The 20,029-nt window shown below is 37.4% G+C and overlaps 1 protein-coding gene across 1 annotated transcript in view; it reads left to right on the top strand.

Moving 5' to 3' along the window:
- Positions 1-364: 364 nt before the first annotated feature.
- The window catches only part of LOC113407249 (kinesin-like protein KIF14), an 86,245-nt gene continuing 66,580 nt past the window's right edge, over positions 365-20,029 (top strand). The window contains exons 1-10 of the mRNA XM_026655536.1: positions 365-1,618; positions 2,328-2,582; positions 5,798-5,885; positions 10,991-11,089; positions 14,050-14,102; positions 14,560-14,590; positions 15,185-15,292; positions 16,445-16,561; positions 17,694-17,812; positions 19,533-19,705. Of these exons, the coding sequence (XP_026511321.1) occupies positions 462-1,618; positions 2,328-2,582; positions 5,798-5,885; positions 10,991-11,089; positions 14,050-14,102; positions 14,560-14,590; positions 15,185-15,292; positions 16,445-16,561; positions 17,694-17,812; positions 19,533-19,705 (2,200 nt within the window). The 5' untranslated portion in view covers positions 365-461. The remainder of the gene's footprint in view (positions 1,619-2,327; positions 2,583-5,797; positions 5,886-10,990; positions 11,090-14,049; positions 14,103-14,559; positions 14,591-15,184; positions 15,293-16,444; positions 16,562-17,693; positions 17,813-19,532; positions 19,706-20,029) is intronic.

Here is a 20,029-nt window from a genome sequence, read left to right as displayed (position 1 = left end):
CACTGAGCTAGATTAAAGCTGATGCAGGAATGCCTATGTGAGCTTCAAATCATAACTCCGACTGCAGTGTAGACCTTCTCTTAGACATGAATTGCAAAAATCACAATTGGTCACTGTGGCCAAACCTGCATCCAATAGGGTGAGGTTCAATATTGTGGCCAGTAGCATTTTAATCAAATGTGTGTTTTGTGTGTGAGGTAGAAGGGGGATATCATTTACTTTAAACATCAGACTGAATATATATTACCCAAGACAGGACTTGAATACATTGTAGTAAAAATAACTTGCATTCTTCAGGATAAAAATAAATGTTTGCTTTACTTTTACAGATTCCATGTAAAAGCTGGATGGTGGCTCACTCGATTGTAGAGAAGATAAAATTAAAAAATCAAGTTAATCTCTCAGAAGAAGCTTCGGTTGTATATTTTAAATCCTAAAATTAGAACGTGCTTGAAGCCAAAATGTCCATATACACAGTTCCTACTAGAAACCACACTGGTGTGCTTGGTGTTTCTTCTTTCCAAAAAAATCCTCCACAAAATACCTTTCCTAAAAGCAACAGGTTTGGACAGCAGCTTAAATCACAGGTACCAGAAAATGAAAAAGATAATTCACTGTCTCTTTCTCTGACTAAGACCAAAGAAATAAATAGGACCTATGTGATTTCTGCCTGTAAAAATGCAGGTGATACTTCAGTTACATTTAAACCCGAAGGTAGGTTAACTCTCCAGAGAAGAACTGGAGCAAGCAAAAATACCCCTTCTATTGATAAACAGTTGGAGGAGAACACAGCACAGGACATTGAAAATACCCAAACAGATGGAAGACTTACCCTGAAGCAACGTTTGGGGACTGGATCAATAGAGAAACATAAAACAAACAAGAACAGTGAACCTGGGATAGAAAATAGTGATTCTGTTGTTGCACAGACAAACAACAAAAATGTATTTCCACCAGGCATTAGTACTAATAACACCCATTACATTAAATCTAGTACTCAGTTAGTTGAAGGTCAGATGAATGAAAAGAGATGCTCTGATCTGAAAAATAAAGATTCCCTTGCTAATCTTAATGGTTCAAGTGGAAATGGGAATAGTAAATGTTTGAAATATAGGACAACTATTGCTGATGCCAAAATTCAAAATGACGTTCCTAGATCAGCACATTTAATAGCAACAAAACTTGTTAACAGGACCCCAGGGGTAAAGCTGAATGAAAAAGATAATTTTAATGAACTGACCGGAAAGGAAAGGATACAAAATTCAGTTGCTAAATATGGCAGTTTGGAAAGACAAAGAACACCTAGGAAAGGTGGTACAACAGAAGGAATAAAGGCTACACCAATGCGTGGCACTCTTCAGGATGCCAAAAGTCCAGCTACGTCTACTCTTAAGAACAGGACACCTTGTCTTCAAGTTATACAGAAAAAGAACACCAATGCATCCAACTCTTTGTCCATAAGTAGAAGTGCCAGGGCAGAAGGGAGTCAGATATTTATGCGACCTGCTGCACTTAAAGTAGAAACTGTAGCTCAGAACACTTGCACAGAGGAAAATCCTCTCAAAGTAGAAAACAGTAAAGTGACTGTGGCTGTGCGAGTAAGGCCCTTCAGTGACAGGTTAGTAATCAACTGTTTTCAGAGATTGATTTAAACAGTTTAAAATAGTTTCTACAGTATATGTTCAATAGAATCGTTATTATCTTGGTAGAAGCAATGTAATATAATTTTTAATTTGTTAGTAATGTTTAATTGCTAATGTTTCCTGAATCATTTCAGTTGGTCGTCTAGGCAAAGAGTTACAGTGCATGGTTAGAAAGGATGTAGCAAGTATTTTATTTGACCATATTAAAAATCTTCAGCTTTATTTTAAAGTCAACCTTTCATTTTGGTATAGGTCTATTTTATACACTGAGCTGAATTATATGTATGGTATCATAAACATTTTTCTACATATCAAGTAGGCAGCATGGTCCTTCTATTAAAGATGTTCATTCTCTTGACATATAATGTATGTGAAAAGATCTGATTTCTTTCTAAATAAAGAAAAAAGCTTTAAGAAGCACGTTGATGTAGTTAAGGCTAGGATGGGAAACCACTGGTAGAAAATGTTATAGGTCACTGCTCCATGTAAAAGACTTAGGTTTATTTTTTTTTTCTGCAAAATTAAGCTGTTCTTTATTAGATGATAATGTTCTACATAAATGTAAAACACCTTGGCTCTTAAGAAAATAATTGATCACAAAATGTGATTGAGTTGACCACCATAACATAACTTTGCTTTTAATGTTACATTTATCTGTAAAGTTTGTTTCTGTGTCTTATTCAGAGAGAGAAAAGAAAAAGCATTACAGGTGGTCTCCATGAGTGGCTTGGAGACAGTTGTGCGACATCCAGAAACAAAACAAGTGTACGACTTCATTTATGACTTTTCATTCTGGTCTTTTGACCACTGTCATCCTAACTTTGCTAGCCAGGAGACGGTATATAAGGCATTGGCAGTACCGCTCCTAGAAAGAGCCTTTGAGGGATACAACACCTGTCTTTTTGCTTATGGACAGACTGGTTCTGGAAAATCATATACGTAAGTTTCATTGTAAATGTTATAATTTGGAAACGTTTCTGTTGGAGCTGAATTTATAAGTCACCTGGATTTGCTAAAAGAGACGTAATTTAAATTGGCTTGTAAATGATTGACTTGTTAAGCTTTTGAAAATCTGCTTAAGTGTAACACTTTTAATAGAAATTAAGATAATCAGAGCTGGACAAATACTATTAATTGAATACATTATTATGCTATTATATCAAGAGCTATGCTACTTCCATTGTTTGATCTAATGAATTCAAGTCTGAGGCACTGGCTTCAGCTAAAGTAGAATTAACATTGTTTGGCTGGGCAATATTGAGAAAACCGTACTGAAAAAAATGTTATCTTAAAAGCAGTAACAAATTTTTACAGACGCTGGGAATGAGCGATGGGATGGATCACTTGATGATTACCTGTTCTGTTCATTCCCTCTGGGGCACCTGGCACTGGCTACTGTCGGAAGACAGGATACTGGTCTAGATGAACCTTTGGTCTCACACAGTAGGGCCATACTTATGTTCTTAAATGTATGTCTTCTAAGGATCTTTGATTTGAATTCCAGTGTTGTATATGTGTAATAAAATCAAATACGTATCAATGTGCCTAGAGGATATTAATAGCACTTGGCAGGCAGCTTTATCAAACCCACATAGGCTTTTGTCCAGAAATGCCTCGAACCCCAAAAGATTCTTCTTTACATAGTAACTTGGCTCCTAGTGAAGTTAATGGGAACTTTTAGATTAAGGTTAAGGCTGAGTGCTTCTGAAAATCCCACCCTTTTTGTTTATCGTAGTTTGTCAATTTTTGGTGAAATTGACATCATAGTGAGTATGGTGCTTATTAAAAAAGCCTTATAAGCAAAAATAGTTATGGCTATAGTTTCTCAGGAATGAAAGGAAGGAATGTTTTAAGGTGATCTTAGTCTTTTTAAAAAACAATCCCCCCCCCCCCCAAATATTTAATCTAAAGAAAGTCAATGGGAATTTCATTTTAAAAAGACATTTTCAACTTGAAATCTAGTCAATTTAAAAAAAAAAAGTTTCACAAATGTATCTCCCACTGACTTCCTCAGCCCATTTTTGTGGTTTTACAGTCAAACGTTAGGCTGTCTTCACTAGAAATGCTGCAACTGCACCACTATAGTACTTCAGTGTGGACACTTGCTACAGTGACGGGAGGGGTTCTCCTGTCACTGCAGTTAATCGACCTCCCCAAGAGATGATAGCTTGGTGAACAGAAGAATTCTTCTGTTGACCTAGCACTGTCTATAATGGGGGTTAGGTCACCTTAACTTTTAGTGTAGTCCTGGTCTTAGTCTATGCAAAGTTTTGGCAACATAGTTATATTGGCTAGGGACTGTTTTTTGTTTTTCTACACTCTCTTAGCAAAACCCCTGGTGTAGATGCAACTCAGTGTAGATGCAAAAAAATTACTACTGTTGGCGCATGCTGCATCTACAGTAAAGGCTCTGCTGAGATAGCTATGCCAGTATAGCTAGATCAGCAAAGCATTTGTAGTGTAGACAAGCCTCAAGTTTGCCTAACTATTTTTTTTTTTGGAAAGTATTTTTACTGTCTTTAACAACCAATTCTTCTCCCAACACCCACACATCAAGCAAGGGAAATGGACTACAAGGAAAGAGTAAAAGTGACTATATGCAAAGTACACCTCTACCCCGATAGAATACGACCCGATATAACACGAATTTGGATATAACGCGGTAAAGCAGCGGGGAGCCCCGAGCCCTTTAAATCCCCGCCTGAGCCCCGCTGCCAGAGCTCCGGCGGTGATTTAAAGGGCCTGGGGCTCCCAGCAGCGGCTGGAGCCCTGGGCCCTTTAAATCACTGCCGGGGAAGCCGGTCCAGTCCGGCACGGCGTACCGGCCCGAACCCGATATAACACGGTCTCACCTATAAGGAGGTGAGATTTTTTGGCTCCCGAGGACCGCGTTATAGCAGGGTAGAGGTGTACTGCCAAATGCACAAAGTAAACAAATGGGGGGGAAAGATAATTTTTCCTCTAAACTTTTCCTGTTATAATTATCTTGAGCTGTTATTTGCAAAAGTTGTAACTGAAAATATTTAGACAGAAGTATATTTTTTAAATTTTTGTCATTCTTTTGAAATCCTAATTTTGACATGCAGTATTTAGTAAAGGTGGACTAAAACACACATTCAATACTTTCTATAGTATAAAATTGTCATATTTGTAGCATCCTTCTTAAAAGCTTAAAAATGACTTGTTCTCTCCCAACTTTGTCATTTTTCTCTCTGGCAAACATTGATTTGTACCTCTCTGTACTCGGCTTCACAGTTCTCAGACGTTGGCACAACACTTGTGCAGGGCTTTGATTAATTTGATTCCTCTATTGCATAGCTCTTTACTAGAAGTACACAAGACGCTGTACTTTCTACTTGAACAATGGCTATTCTATGTGATTTTTTTTTTTTTTTTTTAAACAAGTTTTTCAGTAGCTGTGTAGGGGAGGAGAATGAAGAGGACAGTACTCATTTTCATGTTAAACTAGGTCACATTTTACAGCATTTTAATGTTTGACATAAACTAGTACTGTGCTGGGATTATAGTTTCAGCACAGATTTCTTTATACTACTGCAGCTATTAATGTAAACATTTACCAGCTGAGTTAATGTCTATTTTTTTTCAAATTGAAACTGAAATTAAATTGAACTAAAGATGCAAAACTCAAATCAAGAGGGGTACGAACTGGAGATAATGACGTGATTAGTATAGGAACAACTATGCCAGATTTATTTTTGAACAAACTGGTGATTTTCAAGTGAATTGGCCTCTATGCATTGATTTTTTTTTTTAAATAAATTTTGGTATACTTTGAAATGTGTTAAGTATGACTTGTTCATAAAATTAGTAGTAATGAGTTCAAGAAGTTGGACTGGTAGACAGGACTTGAAAGGGAGGCCCATAAACATCAATTTGGAATCTGGGGATAAATTGGTTTGTATACACCAGATCATGTGAAAGGTCAGGTATTGATAACTTTTTTTTTTCTGATCCTTAAATGTCTCTGATTTATTTCTATAATTAAGTATTTGTATAATTTAGAAATGCATCTGGGATTTGAACTGTAATATGGTCTTAACTACAACATGATTAATATTTACATTAGGCAGATAAATGTAAACATCTTCTAAAAAACTACAAGTGTGTGTGTACACATTCTTTTGTAATTACAGGATGATGGGATTTGGTGAAGAACTAGGAATAATTCCAAGATTTTGTGAAGATCTTTTTACTCAGATAGCACAAATGGACACACAGCAGGTATTGTGTCAGAAAGCTTATTTCTATTGTGGCTGTATTGAATTAGAGAATATTGTTAACAAGGATTTTAATATTTATTCCTGTCATTCTACTCTTTAGTGCTATTTTACTTCCTCCTAGTTTCTGTACTCTGCTGCTGCTTTAAATTTTATTTTTGCTAGAACTGACAACTAATGTTCTCTAGACAATCCAAATCATATATTGTGCTATAGTCCCATATCAGGAATAATACAAATAGCAATATGTACATACTGTTGGTGCTGTACCAAAAGGCTATGTGGTTTTTTATATATACTTTTTGTATTTAAAAGATAAAAATTTACAGAAAGAAGGGTAAATAATCTGGTGGTGATGTATACAAATGAAACTCAATAATTAAATAAAACCTGCCTAATGGGTAGCTATTTTTACTCTATTTAAAAACAAACACTCCTCCTCTCAACTTTTCTGATTCTAAAATTGAGAGATTTAAGAGATCCCCAGTGTAAATGGCAGTGGTTATTCTGGGTTTCCCTCTCGCTAGTCTTGGCAATGTCTTACTATTGGACAAGTCTGCACTGTATAGCGGCCTTTTTGTTTACTCAGAGCACAGCTTATTTAATGTCAAGACCTCAGTTTTCTTGTTATGGTATGTGCAATCCTTTCCTAACTTAATGAATGTAAGCCCTTCTTCATTAAAATTATTACAACAATTACTTTTGGGATAAACATGGGTGAGTATAATATGAAAAAAGGAAACCATGAAAAAGAACCAAAGTTTGAACAATTAGATGAACTGTCTCTGGTTATATTAAAATTATTGTGAAGTCATCTTTTAGTTCACATAAAGCTCCAGGATTACTTAAGAACAATCTTTTAGACCTGATCTCTACACGATTTTTGTATCAGTGTATGTGACTCTTTTACAAAAATAGTTATACTGACACAACCCCTAGACTGGATGCAGTTATATCAGTGTAAAGGTGTCTCATACTGGAATATAGCTTATTCCCCTTCCCATATGGGAGTAGCTGTATGATATAATTGCATCCTCACTAATGGGGTTGTACCACTTTAGCTATTTGTATTATCATAGTGCCTAGGGGCCTTAGTTATGGAGCATTGTGCTAGGGCCTGTGCAAATGCAAAACATAAAGACAGAGAGCTTGCAACCTAAATATAAGACATCCGATGGATATAGACATACTAGCAGAGGAATACAAGGAAACAGTGAGACAAGACTGGTCAGAATGATAGGCTGTGGTCTTGGTACACAAGCATCTTAACTATTGTCAAAATTTGTGTAGGTATCAAGACAAAAGAGCATTTAAAGGCGGTATTTCAAGGAGGATAATTAAGTAGCTTTGTGGATGGGGTGGGTTGGTTGTGAAGGGTCTTCAAAGTGAAAACAAGTAGCTTGTGTTTGATGTGATAGAGGAGAGGGGAAGACAGTGGAGGGGTGTAAAAAGAGAGGTGACAGCATCAAAGTGCTGAGCTAGGATAGTGATGTTTGCAGCAGAATTCTAAATGGATATCAGTGGGGCAAGACTGCATTTCTCATATCCAGAGAAAAGGATGTTGTACTAATTGAGATATGAGATGACAGCCTGGATGAGAGTTTTAGCATTGTGGATAGATGAGAGGCTATACTTAGAGATGTTATGCAGAAAGAATTGGCAAGATTGAGACATAGCCTGGTTGTGAAGACCTGAGAGAGATCCAAGTCGAAGATGACATCCGGGGCATGGGCCTGATTGATAGGACAGGCAGGATGTTGGTGGTGTCTACAGTGATTGAGAATAAGAGCTTTGTTTAGCCATGTTGAACTTGATCTGACAGCTGGATATCCATGAGGAGATATCAGAGACAGGCCAAGATTTTAGTTTGGACAGAAGGAGACAGGCCTGTGGTTGAGAGACCTGAGGGTCATCAGCACAAAGATGCTGGTAGAACTTGTATTTACAGATGAGATTATCCAAAGAAAAGGTGTAGAGGGAGCAAAGGGGACGAAGTACAGAGTCCTGTGGGAACACAGAAAGTTGGAAGGGGGGGATGAGGGGCATCCTTCAAAGAACACACAGAAGGAGCAAATAGAGAGGTAGGAGAATAACAGGGAGAGTAAAGTTTCATAGAAGCCAACGCAGGACAAGACTTCAAGAAGAGCCTGTACTGGTTCTGAGATTTGGCTAAGAAGAGGTAACTGGAGACTTTAGCGAGAGCAAGGTCAGCAGAGCATAGAAGGCAGAAGCCGGATTGAAGGTGGTATAGGATGGAATTGGAGAAGAGGAACTCCAGGCAGTGATTGTAGACAGTGTGTTAAATGAATTTACAGATGAAAGGAATGGTAGTTGGAAAGACAAGTGGGATTAAAGGTGTTTGGTTTTTTTAAGAAGGGAAAGACTAAAGCATGCTTGTATTGTGTAACTTTTGTGTTTAGACAAGCACTTACTTTTAGTTGATCTACTGAATCCACAGTTGGAAGAACATTCCATAAAGTCTCTAGGCCCTCAAGCCTGGATTCATTATCCAAAGGAAAAGTGGCAAAAAGTAGGGTCCCAAAGCACAGATAGAAACTTGGAGGACAAAGATAAAATGCAAGTTTTGTCCCAAAGTTTCTCTCAATACTCAAGTACATCAAATATGTTTTGGTACAGTAACTTGCATGGTCAAATGGAGACAGCTTTTCAGCTGTTTGAACTTCAGCGCCTCAAATCTGTCTTATACAGTTTATGGGTGATATCATCCTTCAGTATAATAACCTTCTCGATTTCTCAGGACAACAAATGGTTGGTTGTTTTTTGTTCCTCTGTGATACCTTGTTTGATTCTTTCAGGAAAGGATCAATTATATTTTAGTGGAAAGTTCTTTAAATACTCCATATTGGAGCCTATGTTATAAACCCTAGAAGGCAACATTGTTACATCCGTTGCACTGGTGCTATGTAGAGTAACATATCAGGGGGGAGCTGTGTTAGTCTTTAAGGTGCCACCGGACTCCTCCCTGTTTTTGTGGATACAGACTAACAGATTTATTTGGGTATAAGCTTTCATGGGCAAAAAACCCACTTCTTCAGATGCATGGAGTGAAAATTACAGATGCACGTATTATTATACATTTGTACGGTAACTCCCTTCTCTTCATGTATAATAATGCCTGCATCTGTAATTTTCACTCCATGCATCTGAAGAAGTGGGTTTTTTACCCACGAAAGCTTATGCCCAAATAAATCTGTTAGTCTTTAAGGTGCTACCAGACTCCTCGTTGTTTTTCTAGAGTGACCGTAGGTCATGCCAGCTGAAGAAAGCAGTTGCATATGCTGGAGTTTGTGGAAGAGCAAGACAGTCCCATTACTCCAAGTTAGCATGTTGGAAAGGATGCTGAAACTGAATTGTTTAGTGAGCCAAAAAGCATTTCAAGGAGAAAAATTGTGGTGTTCATGTGGAGAGGAACATTTATCAGATGGAGAGATCAACAAACAAGATATGATCCAAACTGAAGAATCTGCAATTAGTTGGAAACAAGTATTACGGCTTCTATAATTTTGCTTTGGAATCTTTGTGAGGAAGTCTAGCAGAAGGGTCACCAGGGCTGTTGAGCAGGTTAAGACGCATTCAGACAATGGCTAATCTGTGTGTGGTGCTGCATGGTAATTTGGTATGTATATATTGTGTATACCTATGCTATCTAGAGAGAAGGATGGATTGGGGTTTTGTTGGGTGATTATTATCACTAGAAGTTCTTCCAGAGATGTGCTTTTCTTGTTTCTATGGTTACTGGGATTCAGGTTTTGCTAAGAGTGAATTCCTAATAATTTGGTAGAGAGCGCTGTTTTTTGGTATTGTACTTCTTTTTTACCAAGACCAGAGAGCTTGAGAGAGGACTGAGACAGCTAAATCTCACCTTGCTACAAATACAAGATGCAGTCCTTGGTAAGAATGGTATGGATGCTCCCTAGAAAGAACGTTTTGAATCTTTTCTTTAATTTATAAATCTGATTTTTGAGACGATTATTGAAGGAGATATTAAATGTAAAACAGATGGACATCTGCCTTATTTTTACATCTTATTTGATGCTATTGTCCACATATGTAAAGATAAACTAGAGATCGAGAACATATAATTGCTTTCTTATAGGAAAGAAAAGGCTGCATACAAGTGTTTGGTGACTAAATGTTGCTGACTATAAAATAGTGAAGGTAATTTTGAGTGAAGTTTATACAGAAAGGTTTTTGTTTAACTTGCTTAGAATTTCTTTATCTATTGCCAAAGTATTATTCAGCACATCAGCATACATAAATATATTGGTATTCACAGCTACGAAGCTTATAAATCATTTTGCTTTACTGTGAGGCACAGAAATTATAAAAGGTTTGTTAGGCATTGAGGAATCTAAGTAGTATATTACTCTTTATTGCTAAAGTCAGCATCAAATTATAGTTTCTAATGAATGCCAATGAGAGTGGATATAAGTGACTGTCTATGCTTATGTGCTGTGAATAAGTGATTCTGCTGCCATAAATCATCCAAGTTCTATTTTTATCTGCATTGTCAGTTTTTTTTACTTCATCTTCTTTGCTCCTTAGACAACACACTTTAATTTTATAAATACTATAGGAGTTTAAGTGAAGGGGTGAGTACTTTCATGGAGAATCCTCATTCAATAAATTAAGATAATTGTGGATACTAGTTATAACAATGCATGTCCCTTTTCTGAGACATGGTATAAAATCACCAAAGTGTGCCAGCTCCACCAGTCAGAATCTTTATTTCATGTATTGTATGTATCATACTGTGGAAACTTAGTCCATAAAAGAATATGGGACTCCTGCAGGAGTGAATAAAACATTTTTTTATGTATTAAAAGCACAATGTTGACATTTCTGAGAGTTTTTTTTTTTTTTTTTTAAACATGACATTTCACAGCTGCGGAAAGCAGTGGATAGACTTGTAATAAGTTTGTATACTTAAGATTTCTTGTCTAGGATCTTGCTGTTGGAAGATGACTTCAAAATGAAAGCTTGCAACGGTGGTGTAGAATACCTGCAGCTTCCATTAAATTTGTTGACTGGAAATGACAAAAAAAAGTCTGGTAGAATATTTGACTCATATAATTTTTTTTAAATTAGATTTTGTACCATCTTGAAATGAGCTATTTTGAAGTCTACAATGAGAAAATTCATGATTTGCTCATCTTTAAAGCTGAAAATGGACAAAAGAAACAACCTGTAAGTTACTACTCATAATATACACTCTTAATATACACCGCTACCTCGATATAATGCGACCCGATATAACACGAATTCAGATATAATGCGGTAAAGCAGTGCTCTGGGGTGGGTGGGGCTGCGCACTCCGGTGGATCAAAGCAAGTTCAATATCACGCGTTTTCACCTATAACGCGGTAAGATTTTTTTGGCTCCCGAGGACAGCGTTATATCGAGGTAGAGGTGTATCTGTCAATATACAAGATGTAGTGGCACCTGCCTTCTAACTGGAAGGCTATGGTAAGCTTCCTGTCAGACAAGCTCGGAAGTAGTTGTATAGGTAGATCACATAGCAACGTTGTTTTGTGATGTGCTCATTGCTTTCTTCTTGCTTGCTCATCTCCTAATATTTTACCTTATTATAAATGTTCCTACTAAATGAGTTACAGAGAAGATGGTACACACGTTGGACTGCTGTGAAGCATCTTTAGCTATGTACTCAGTGCCTAGAACTTATACTGGTATGAATTTTAAAAATACATTGATTTGCCAGTTTCAATAAAATACTGTCAAATTTTAAGATAGTTCTTAGATTCAAGGTTGTTAAATATTAACTGAGTAATATTTTGCAGACTAGATTTTATTTTTCTCCACTACTGCATGACCAAAACGTTTTCAGCGATAAAATGAACAAATATACACTGATTTTGGGGGTCTCTGTTCACCCAAATGCTGTTACTAATCTGTTTACCTTTCTGCTACTGATATTGATGCCACTGCATAGAAGAAGTTAAAAACAGAACCAAGGTTATTTCTAATTAAAGTAACATTGTGAGAAAGCTGGAATCTGCAGCTAGGGCTTTAATTTAATTTTGCCCATCAGTCTTCCAAGTGGAGGAATTTACTTTTTTGAGGATTGCTCTCTGAATATCTTCTTTGTAGGGAGGGTTGCCATCCCCCTAGGATTAATTCCTGGAGACTCCAGGACAAAGATTAATCTTTAATTAAAGACTGTCATGTGATGAAACCTCCAGGAATACGTCCAACCAAAACTGGCAACCCTACTTCATACCAAATTAGTTGAAGCTGATAGCTAGTTAGACAGCATCTGAAAGAAACACACATTTAATCCCTTCCCCAAAATTGTGATTTGATACTTGGATTTTTCTATCTATCAATTCCCTATTCGAGGGGGAAAAAATTCCCTCTCTTTTTCTGTCGTCTTCTGCATTTACATTTTGGGGTTTCTCATGTATTCCCCACCTACCCCCGCTTTGGAGGAGCAGAGCAGAGGTCTCTGCTTGACACAGACTTCAGCCTGTCCATTCAGCCCTAAAGTCTTGTTTTAAGTAGGATTTAAAGGTGTGACGTTAGATCGAGTAGCTAATTCCTTTTGAAACTCTACTGGAGGCAAGGCAAGTTTCTAAATTACTAAATTGTGTTAAAGAACAACTTGTCCTAGAAGGTATTCGTTAGATTGGTTTAGCTAATATGATCTAATAACACACCTTTACATCCTAGTGTACATAAACCCTAAGGGTACGTCTACACTTACCTCCGGGTCCGACGGCAGGCAATTGGTGTTCTGGGATTGATTTATCGCGTCTTGTCTAGACGCGATAAATCGATCCCGGATCGATCCCGGAAGTGCTCGCCGTTGACGCCGGTACTCCAGCTCAGCGAGAGGAGTACGCGGCATCGACGGGGGAGCCTGCCTGCAGCGTCTGGACCCGCGGTAAGTTCGGACTAAGGTACTTCGAATTCAGCTACGTTATTAACGTAGCTGAATTTGCGTACCTTAGTCCGAAGTGGGGGGTAGTGTGGACCAGGCCTAAGGCTTTGTCTTAACTAAAAAAAAAAAAGTTTTTTTACATTGAGAGAGATCTTGGTGTAAAATCCTAGTGGAGACAAGATACAGGTAATTTTCACCTTCATGTAGCTGGTCAAGATCAATCTTATTTTTCCCTTACCTAGAATTGACTTTGACTAGATACACTGACGTAAAAACTACAGTGCCTTGCTTCCACTAGAATTTTACATCAAGATAGTTACCTTGATGTAAAAACACACCTCTTTGCAGTGAAGATGTAGCACTATGGAGTGGGGTTGGGGAAATCAGAACAGTGAAAGAACGTTTAGAAGGAAGCATTGGACAAACTGAGATCAAAGGGGAAAAACAAACAAGAGGACAATGCAAGATCTTGTGCTGCCTGTAAAAGCAGAAGATCATAAACAGATATAAGAGAGAGAGTAAATTAAATGACAGGAGTGGGGAAAAAAACAAAATGAAGAGGAGAGGGAGATTACTAAACCAAGAAATGCTGAAGAGAAGAAAACACCCCCCCCCCCCACAATACACAGCATTTATTAGTGAAATGAATTCATTTATATTTAGCACTTTTTTTTTTTATTCTAGTTCTCTGCAGAGCACCCTACAGCTCTATTAAATTGGGAGGGTTAGGTTGGACAGTGATTTTGGGAGAATGTTTGCTGATGGACTCTGGCTAAATTTCTGTTGAGTCTTGGGCATGTAACTGAGTGTGTTACAGGTATTTTTAAAACTTCAGTGTCAAAGCAGTAAAGAGCATTTATAGCAAATCCGAGTTATGAATTTTCCTCAATTTTGTTTTGTTTACACATTGTTACATCTTCGGTTCTATTTGGTAAGCAACAGTATATTCCAGTTTGTGACCTATTTTGGCCTGGTTATTTTTGTAATTGAGAATTCATTTTCAGTTATCCTGGTAAAATAAAGGTTTTATTATTATTCTTGTAATTATATTATTCTGGAGCATGCATTGAATTTTTTCGTAAGACCTTCCCCTACCCCCCAAAAAAACCCTTCATACCATGACATGTAGAAAAATAATTTTTCACTTCTATTTTCATTAGGTTTTTTTACTTATAAGAGATTGTTGCATAATTGTTATGACAAATTCATATATTTGAATAGCTTTTTCTTTTACAATTATTCTCAACAGCTCCGTGTAAGAGAACATCCAGTATTGGGGCCATATGTGGAAGACTTGACAGCGTAAGCCTTAACTATTGTCATTCTAGTAAATACGTTGGCCTGATACGGCAATATGCTAGTTATTGTTCTTATGCCCTTGTGCAGTCCCATTGACTTAATAGAGGCTCTGCAGATGTAAAGGTCAACCCTAGCAGGATTGGGCAGGACCCTTTATTCTGCAAAGACTTGCACACGTGCTTAACTTTCTGAACTGTAAATAATCTCAATGAGGCCAGTGGAACTGCTCACAGTGAGTAAAGTTAAGCACATGTGCAAATCTTTGCAGAATCAAGGCCTGAGATCCTGCCCAATCTTGCTGGGGTAGACACTTAGGCTTGCATGGTGCCTTGATGAAGTTAGGCTTTAGTGTATGTATTTGTCTATAACTCAGTAAATTTTTTCAAAAATTAAACCACTAATGACTTTTGTAGAAACAAAATGAACTGGTTTGAACTAGAACTATTTATTTGTTTTATAGGAACATGGTCAGTTCTTATTCTGATATCCAGGTAAGATGATGATGATGAAGTTTTTAAGTAATAAAAATCAGTCTTCTAATAGCTGTAAGTAAAAATCTTTCTTTTGCCTCATGACTGCTCCTTTCTTTACTCCTGAATGCTTGTTTTCAGTGATGATAAACATGAGCTTACAAAGCCTAGTCCGTTAGCCTATTACATCTTATCTGATCTTGCAGCTGACTACGTGTGGGCAGAGCCTTGTGCCCGTGTGAAGTTACTTGCAGGATCGGGGCCTAAACTCATTTTAATTTCTCATTTAAGCTTAGACAAAAGTAGTAGTGGTTCCATTTTTCCTTTTGCTAGCACCAGCGTCTCAAAAAGTTTGCCCCATTTTGGCCCCTGTGATTAGAGGTGGGAAAAAAATGTATCAATAATGCTCAAAACATTGATTAATGTTGGCATCCTACATAACTTACATCCCAAAAGTATTTTATAGGCTACCAAAATTTTCTTTTTAGTGGCCCACACTACCGCCAATACCAGCATGTAGATACAGTATATTCATTTTTGCAGAGCTCTTTAAACTTTTGTTAGCTGCTCACAGAATCCTTTCCTTAATATCCTGTCTCTTATCTCTATTATCAGAGTTGGCTTGAGCTAGGAAATAAACAGAGAGCAACTGCTGCCACAGGCATGAATGACAAGAGCTCTAGATCTCATTCTGTCTTCACCCTCGTGATGACACAGACAAAGGTATAGTGTGACTTTTTTTCTTTTTAATTATTGCAATAATGTAGTGGTGGAAAATTCAATTATCGTGTGCTGCCTAGAAAAGAATGAAGTAGGGGAGGGTTGTGTTAAATATACTGGGCTGAATAAAGAAGTAGTAGTCTTGCTTTTTAAGTAGCCAGGTCTGGTTTATTTTCTATACTCACAGTACTACTGTTTTTTTAAAAAGCACATTGTAAACATGTCTGAGTCATACTGTAAACTTTTCAGGACACTGCTTTTCTAATGTTCTGCACTATATATACTTATTGTACTATACAAATATGTTCATGGTTCAGTTATAGCAAGGGGAGAAAATCCTATAATACACAGTTTTTAATGTTTGTCCCAGTGATGTCTCCCACTTACCTGACCTGGGTCAGAGATAGGATAATGCAAAGTGTTCCAGGCACTGTTAAACGAGAAGCTACTGAAACACACCTGTGCACTCAGGTCAGTGGCACCTATCCCCAGCAGACATGAGCTCTGCTCTCCCCCCTATGATTTTGTATGTAGGAGACAGGCACCCTCCACAGAGAGACAAGGGTGGAGAAGGAGGCGAAGTAGATAGAGCTCTTCCCAAGTCTATGGGCCTCCAATTTTTTCCTCCCACAGATTTTTTTCCTGATTTTCCTCAGTTGCTGCCATCACATACTTTGCCCTGTCTTCCCCATCAGGGCATGTATGTCCGTGTCCTTTTCACCCACCAGTGGTTTAGTCTTGCACCAATGGAAGTCAAAGACAACTTCTAGTGATTTCAATGGGTGCTGGATTGAAGCCCAAGTGAGTAGTAGTCCTGATATGCTCCCGAGCTAAAGTAGCAAAATGTACTGCTAGGCTGCGTTTCACTTTTTACAAATTCTACTTATGCTTATGCAGGTGTGCTACCGGAAATCCTCAGGTGTTTGTCTCTGGATACTATTTACTATCCTCGCCTTACTCTTTTTCTTGTTGAAAGTTATACTATGTCTTAAATGACACTATCATTAAAAAAGTAAAATGAGAAAATGTTTAACGTATTGTTTAAAAGTGAATAGCATCGTAGATCTGACTCTTCATGGGGTTTTTATTTTGGTGATGAGTCATAGTCTGCAAAATTTAATATTTTTTCTAAGTGCAGTAATCTCTTTTCTCTAGACAGAGTTTGTGGAAGAAGAAGGGCATGATCATAGGATTACCAGTCGCATAAATCTAATAGATCTAGCAGGCAGCGAACGCTGCTCTCCAACTCAGACCAGTGAAGAGAGGCTGAAGGTAAACTGCATTTACAGTTTTGTGACATATAGTTTGTCTCAAAGAGTACAGTATTGTGAGGCCATGAAATGAAAATGCTTTAGGTCTGCACTTTTAAGAGAAGACCTCTTGGTCTCCATGTTGAATGAATCTTGATGTAATGGTGTCTTTTGTATTGCTGCTCTGGTCTTTTCACAAGACAGGAAAAAAGTAATGTATGTAGTGTCTGCTGAATATTCTGTACTATTCATAGAGTTAAATTTAACTTGCTTTAATTGTTTAACAGTTTCACTGGTTTAAAATGTATATGTATGTAAATTATTATTGATCTGAGTCTCACATCACAGGTTCAGTATAAATACTGAATCAATGTGGAAAACATCACATCTGCTTTAACTTGACTTGATTATACCTAAATATAAATAAGCATTAAAAAAAAAAAAGACAGGAAAAAATGGTTTTCTTCGGTGGTTTTTGTATAGGAGGCTTGGACATCTGTGGTTTGTATTCTAGTTCTCTTCCAAAAGGCTAGATATTAAATGCTTGCTTTAGCTTTTATCCCGTGTGTCACACATTTGTTGTAACTTTACAAAGCTGAATATTCTTTTATGCCTAAAACAGGGGAGAAAGCACTTGCTTAACTCTGTTTTCATAATGCAAAGAAGCTAAAAAGAATGGGGGGAGGGGAGTGCTCTATATGTGCAAGTACCTTTCCTAACCTGCTCTAAAACAGTCTATACACTGTGCAGAGTCAGAACTCACCCCTTCCTGGGGTTTGGCTTTATTAACAAAAAATAGTTTACAATAAGATAAAATGTATCCCCAGTCTTCTCCAATGTTGCTCCTTGGAACTGTTTAGTCCAAAACGTAGGTCTTCATTACATCAGATTGAAGATCCTTCTGGGCTGCTCTCGTCTCCATTATATCAGTGGTGGGTTTAATACACTACATCTGCATCAGAGAGTCAGCATGATCCACTTAGCATCTCCCGATAGGACCAACAACACATGTTAACAGGATGGGTTCACAGGAGAATGCTGCTAGCCTGTTAGGCTCTGTTTTAGCAATTTGCCCATTTAAAAAAAAATCGAAGTAGTAATGTTTTATATTCAGAATGAGGCTGTGCATTTATTTTTATTTCTGCTTTATATAGGAGGGCGTGAGTATTAATAAATCACTGCTGACTCTGGGGAAAGTTATTTCTGCGCTTTCTGAGCAATCTCAGAACAGAAAGAGAGCTTTCATTCCTTATCGGGAATCTGTCCTTACGTGGTATGTATATTTCATGAAGAGCTACTATAAAGTAATCTCGGTTCTGTGGAAAACAAAAAGATTAGACTCTTATCAGACGGTAGATTCATGGATCTGTAAACTCTCACTTCTACAAATTGAATGAAATAACTATTAGATGAAGTAAAGTAAACTTGAAAAATATTTTTATTTTCATGTTCTGCTAATTGTGGGTACATTTGAGGACCGGTATATTCTTCCTCAGTGTTCTGTACTGTAGATGAAGAAATGTGCTTCTGATGCCTTTTCTTCTCTTAACAGTGCCCTCATCTCTCTGCTGTTCCCTTTTTCTCCTGGCACAGAAGAGACTGCTTTCACATTTTTAGCATCTGTTGAACACTAAAATTCCCTCCCACAAGAGAGGAAACAATCTCCCTATTCCCTGCCTATGTTCTATTATTTGCTGGCCTTACCTTTTTGGCTCCATGATGGTTCTTTCTCTCCTAAAGACAGATTTGTCAGCAAGTTGCTGGCCTGATCGAACAAGTGACGGGGTGGGCATGTCACATTAGGCACACAGGCATGGGTGGGACTTTATGGTCTTGATCCCATCCCTGCCTCCCAGCAGCCAGAATCCTTCCTCTCTCCTTGGCACAACACTCTCTTAACCTTCATCACTGGCACTGAACTAGTTCCACAGTGTCATGCACCTGGGAATCGGCTAATTTTTTAAAGATTAAGGACAAACCCTAAAACTATGAATTGCTGGTCAGCTGAGTAGTTCTTATAATACCATTCATCTGTCTCCTATAGATCAGCTGGTAGAGGCAAGTGGCTTGGGGCTTATGCATGCCTGACACCTGAGTTTATTTTAGTCAGAATAGGGCTTTCTGTAAATAAAGGACTTTAGTTTCCATTTCTTCATTCTGGCAACTGTCATAAATACTAAATCTGGAGTGGGAAAAATGTAAAAACGCACAGGCAGAGAAGCTTCTTTTAATTCAGGAATGGAAAAGAACTTGGGCAAAGTAAAAACTATTTGTCCTTCCGCATTCCTCTCTCATTGTCCACTCTGTAGCAAGGTGTACTGTCTTGCAAATTGCTCGAAGAGCTAGAAATTGTTGCCAAATTTAGATGAGAAGGCAACAAGGATTGTGTAATTTGGTATGAGATAGAAAGTTATTGCTATTAGAACTTGCTGGGGAATGTCATCTGAATTATAGACTATTTTAATCTATTTTAATGCAGTTTTGTCACTAAGAAATGAAAGCAGTTGTCATGTTGATTGCACCAAAAATTGATTTATGACCTATTCCCATAACCCTTAAGACATTTTCATCTGAAATCTTCCATGGTGTTGGTGCACCAGTGAAAATATAAACAAAGGCAGGCATGTTTCTTCTGCTATATTTAGGCATTTGGGATCAACGTTTTCCAAAAAGAGGAGAGCATAAGTGGAAAACAAAGAAATGCTTGTGTGTAATAGTTTCTATGGTTTGTAAGAGTCTTAAAGTATAATAGGGTGAAATTATTTAGGTGTATAAGTTGTTGATTGAATTTTCTCTAAGCATAAAAAAACTTGTTGTGTATCTGTAAGCAGGAACAGGCTCATGTTCTGGATTTGGCTATCTGGTTGAAAATCATCTTGAAATATATAGTAAATCACACAGGCTTTTTTGTATTTAACTCCTTATGAACTCTGAGAAGTTAATTTGGTTTCAATGGTGGGAATAATTGTTGTTTCATTTTCTTGTCAATGAAGGTTATTAAAGGAAAGTCTTGGTGGAAATTCAAAAACGACCATGATTGCCACAATAAGCCCTGCTGCCAGCAATGTAGAGGAAACCCTTAGCACTCTTCGATATGCTAAACAAGCTCGATTGATAATCAATATTGCCAAAGTAAATGAAGATGTGAATGCTAAATTAATTAGAGGTAAGGTGGGATTTTTTTATTTGCAAGCATTTTTAAATTAATTGTACATGATAGATGTTGATATTAATACTCTTGTAATGATTGAGAGCATATTTGAGGTTTATTCATTTTAACATTAAGATTTTTCTAAATAACTGGCTTTAAACAGTTTACAGGCCTACTAATACTTTAAAACTGGAGGTACTCTTTTCTTTGATACAGTTTCACAAACTTACATCTCAGTATTTTTTATAGGTTACATTTTGTTTTTGAGCTTGAACCTATACCCTGTTTGCACTAACACTGCTCTACAGCCAAAATGCTTCTGAAATAAATGTAGTCAAA

The sequence above is a fragment of the Terrapene carolina genome, unplaced genomic scaffold, assembly GCF_002925995.2.
Source record: "Terrapene carolina triunguis isolate 2854851 unplaced genomic scaffold, T_m_triunguis-2.0 Scaffold210, whole genome shotgun sequence".
NCBI classification, from domain to species: Eukaryota; Metazoa; Chordata; order Testudines; family Emydidae; genus Terrapene; species Terrapene triunguis.
Note: the sequence above shows the minus strand (reverse complement) of the source record. Positions and strands in the feature narration are given on the sequence as shown.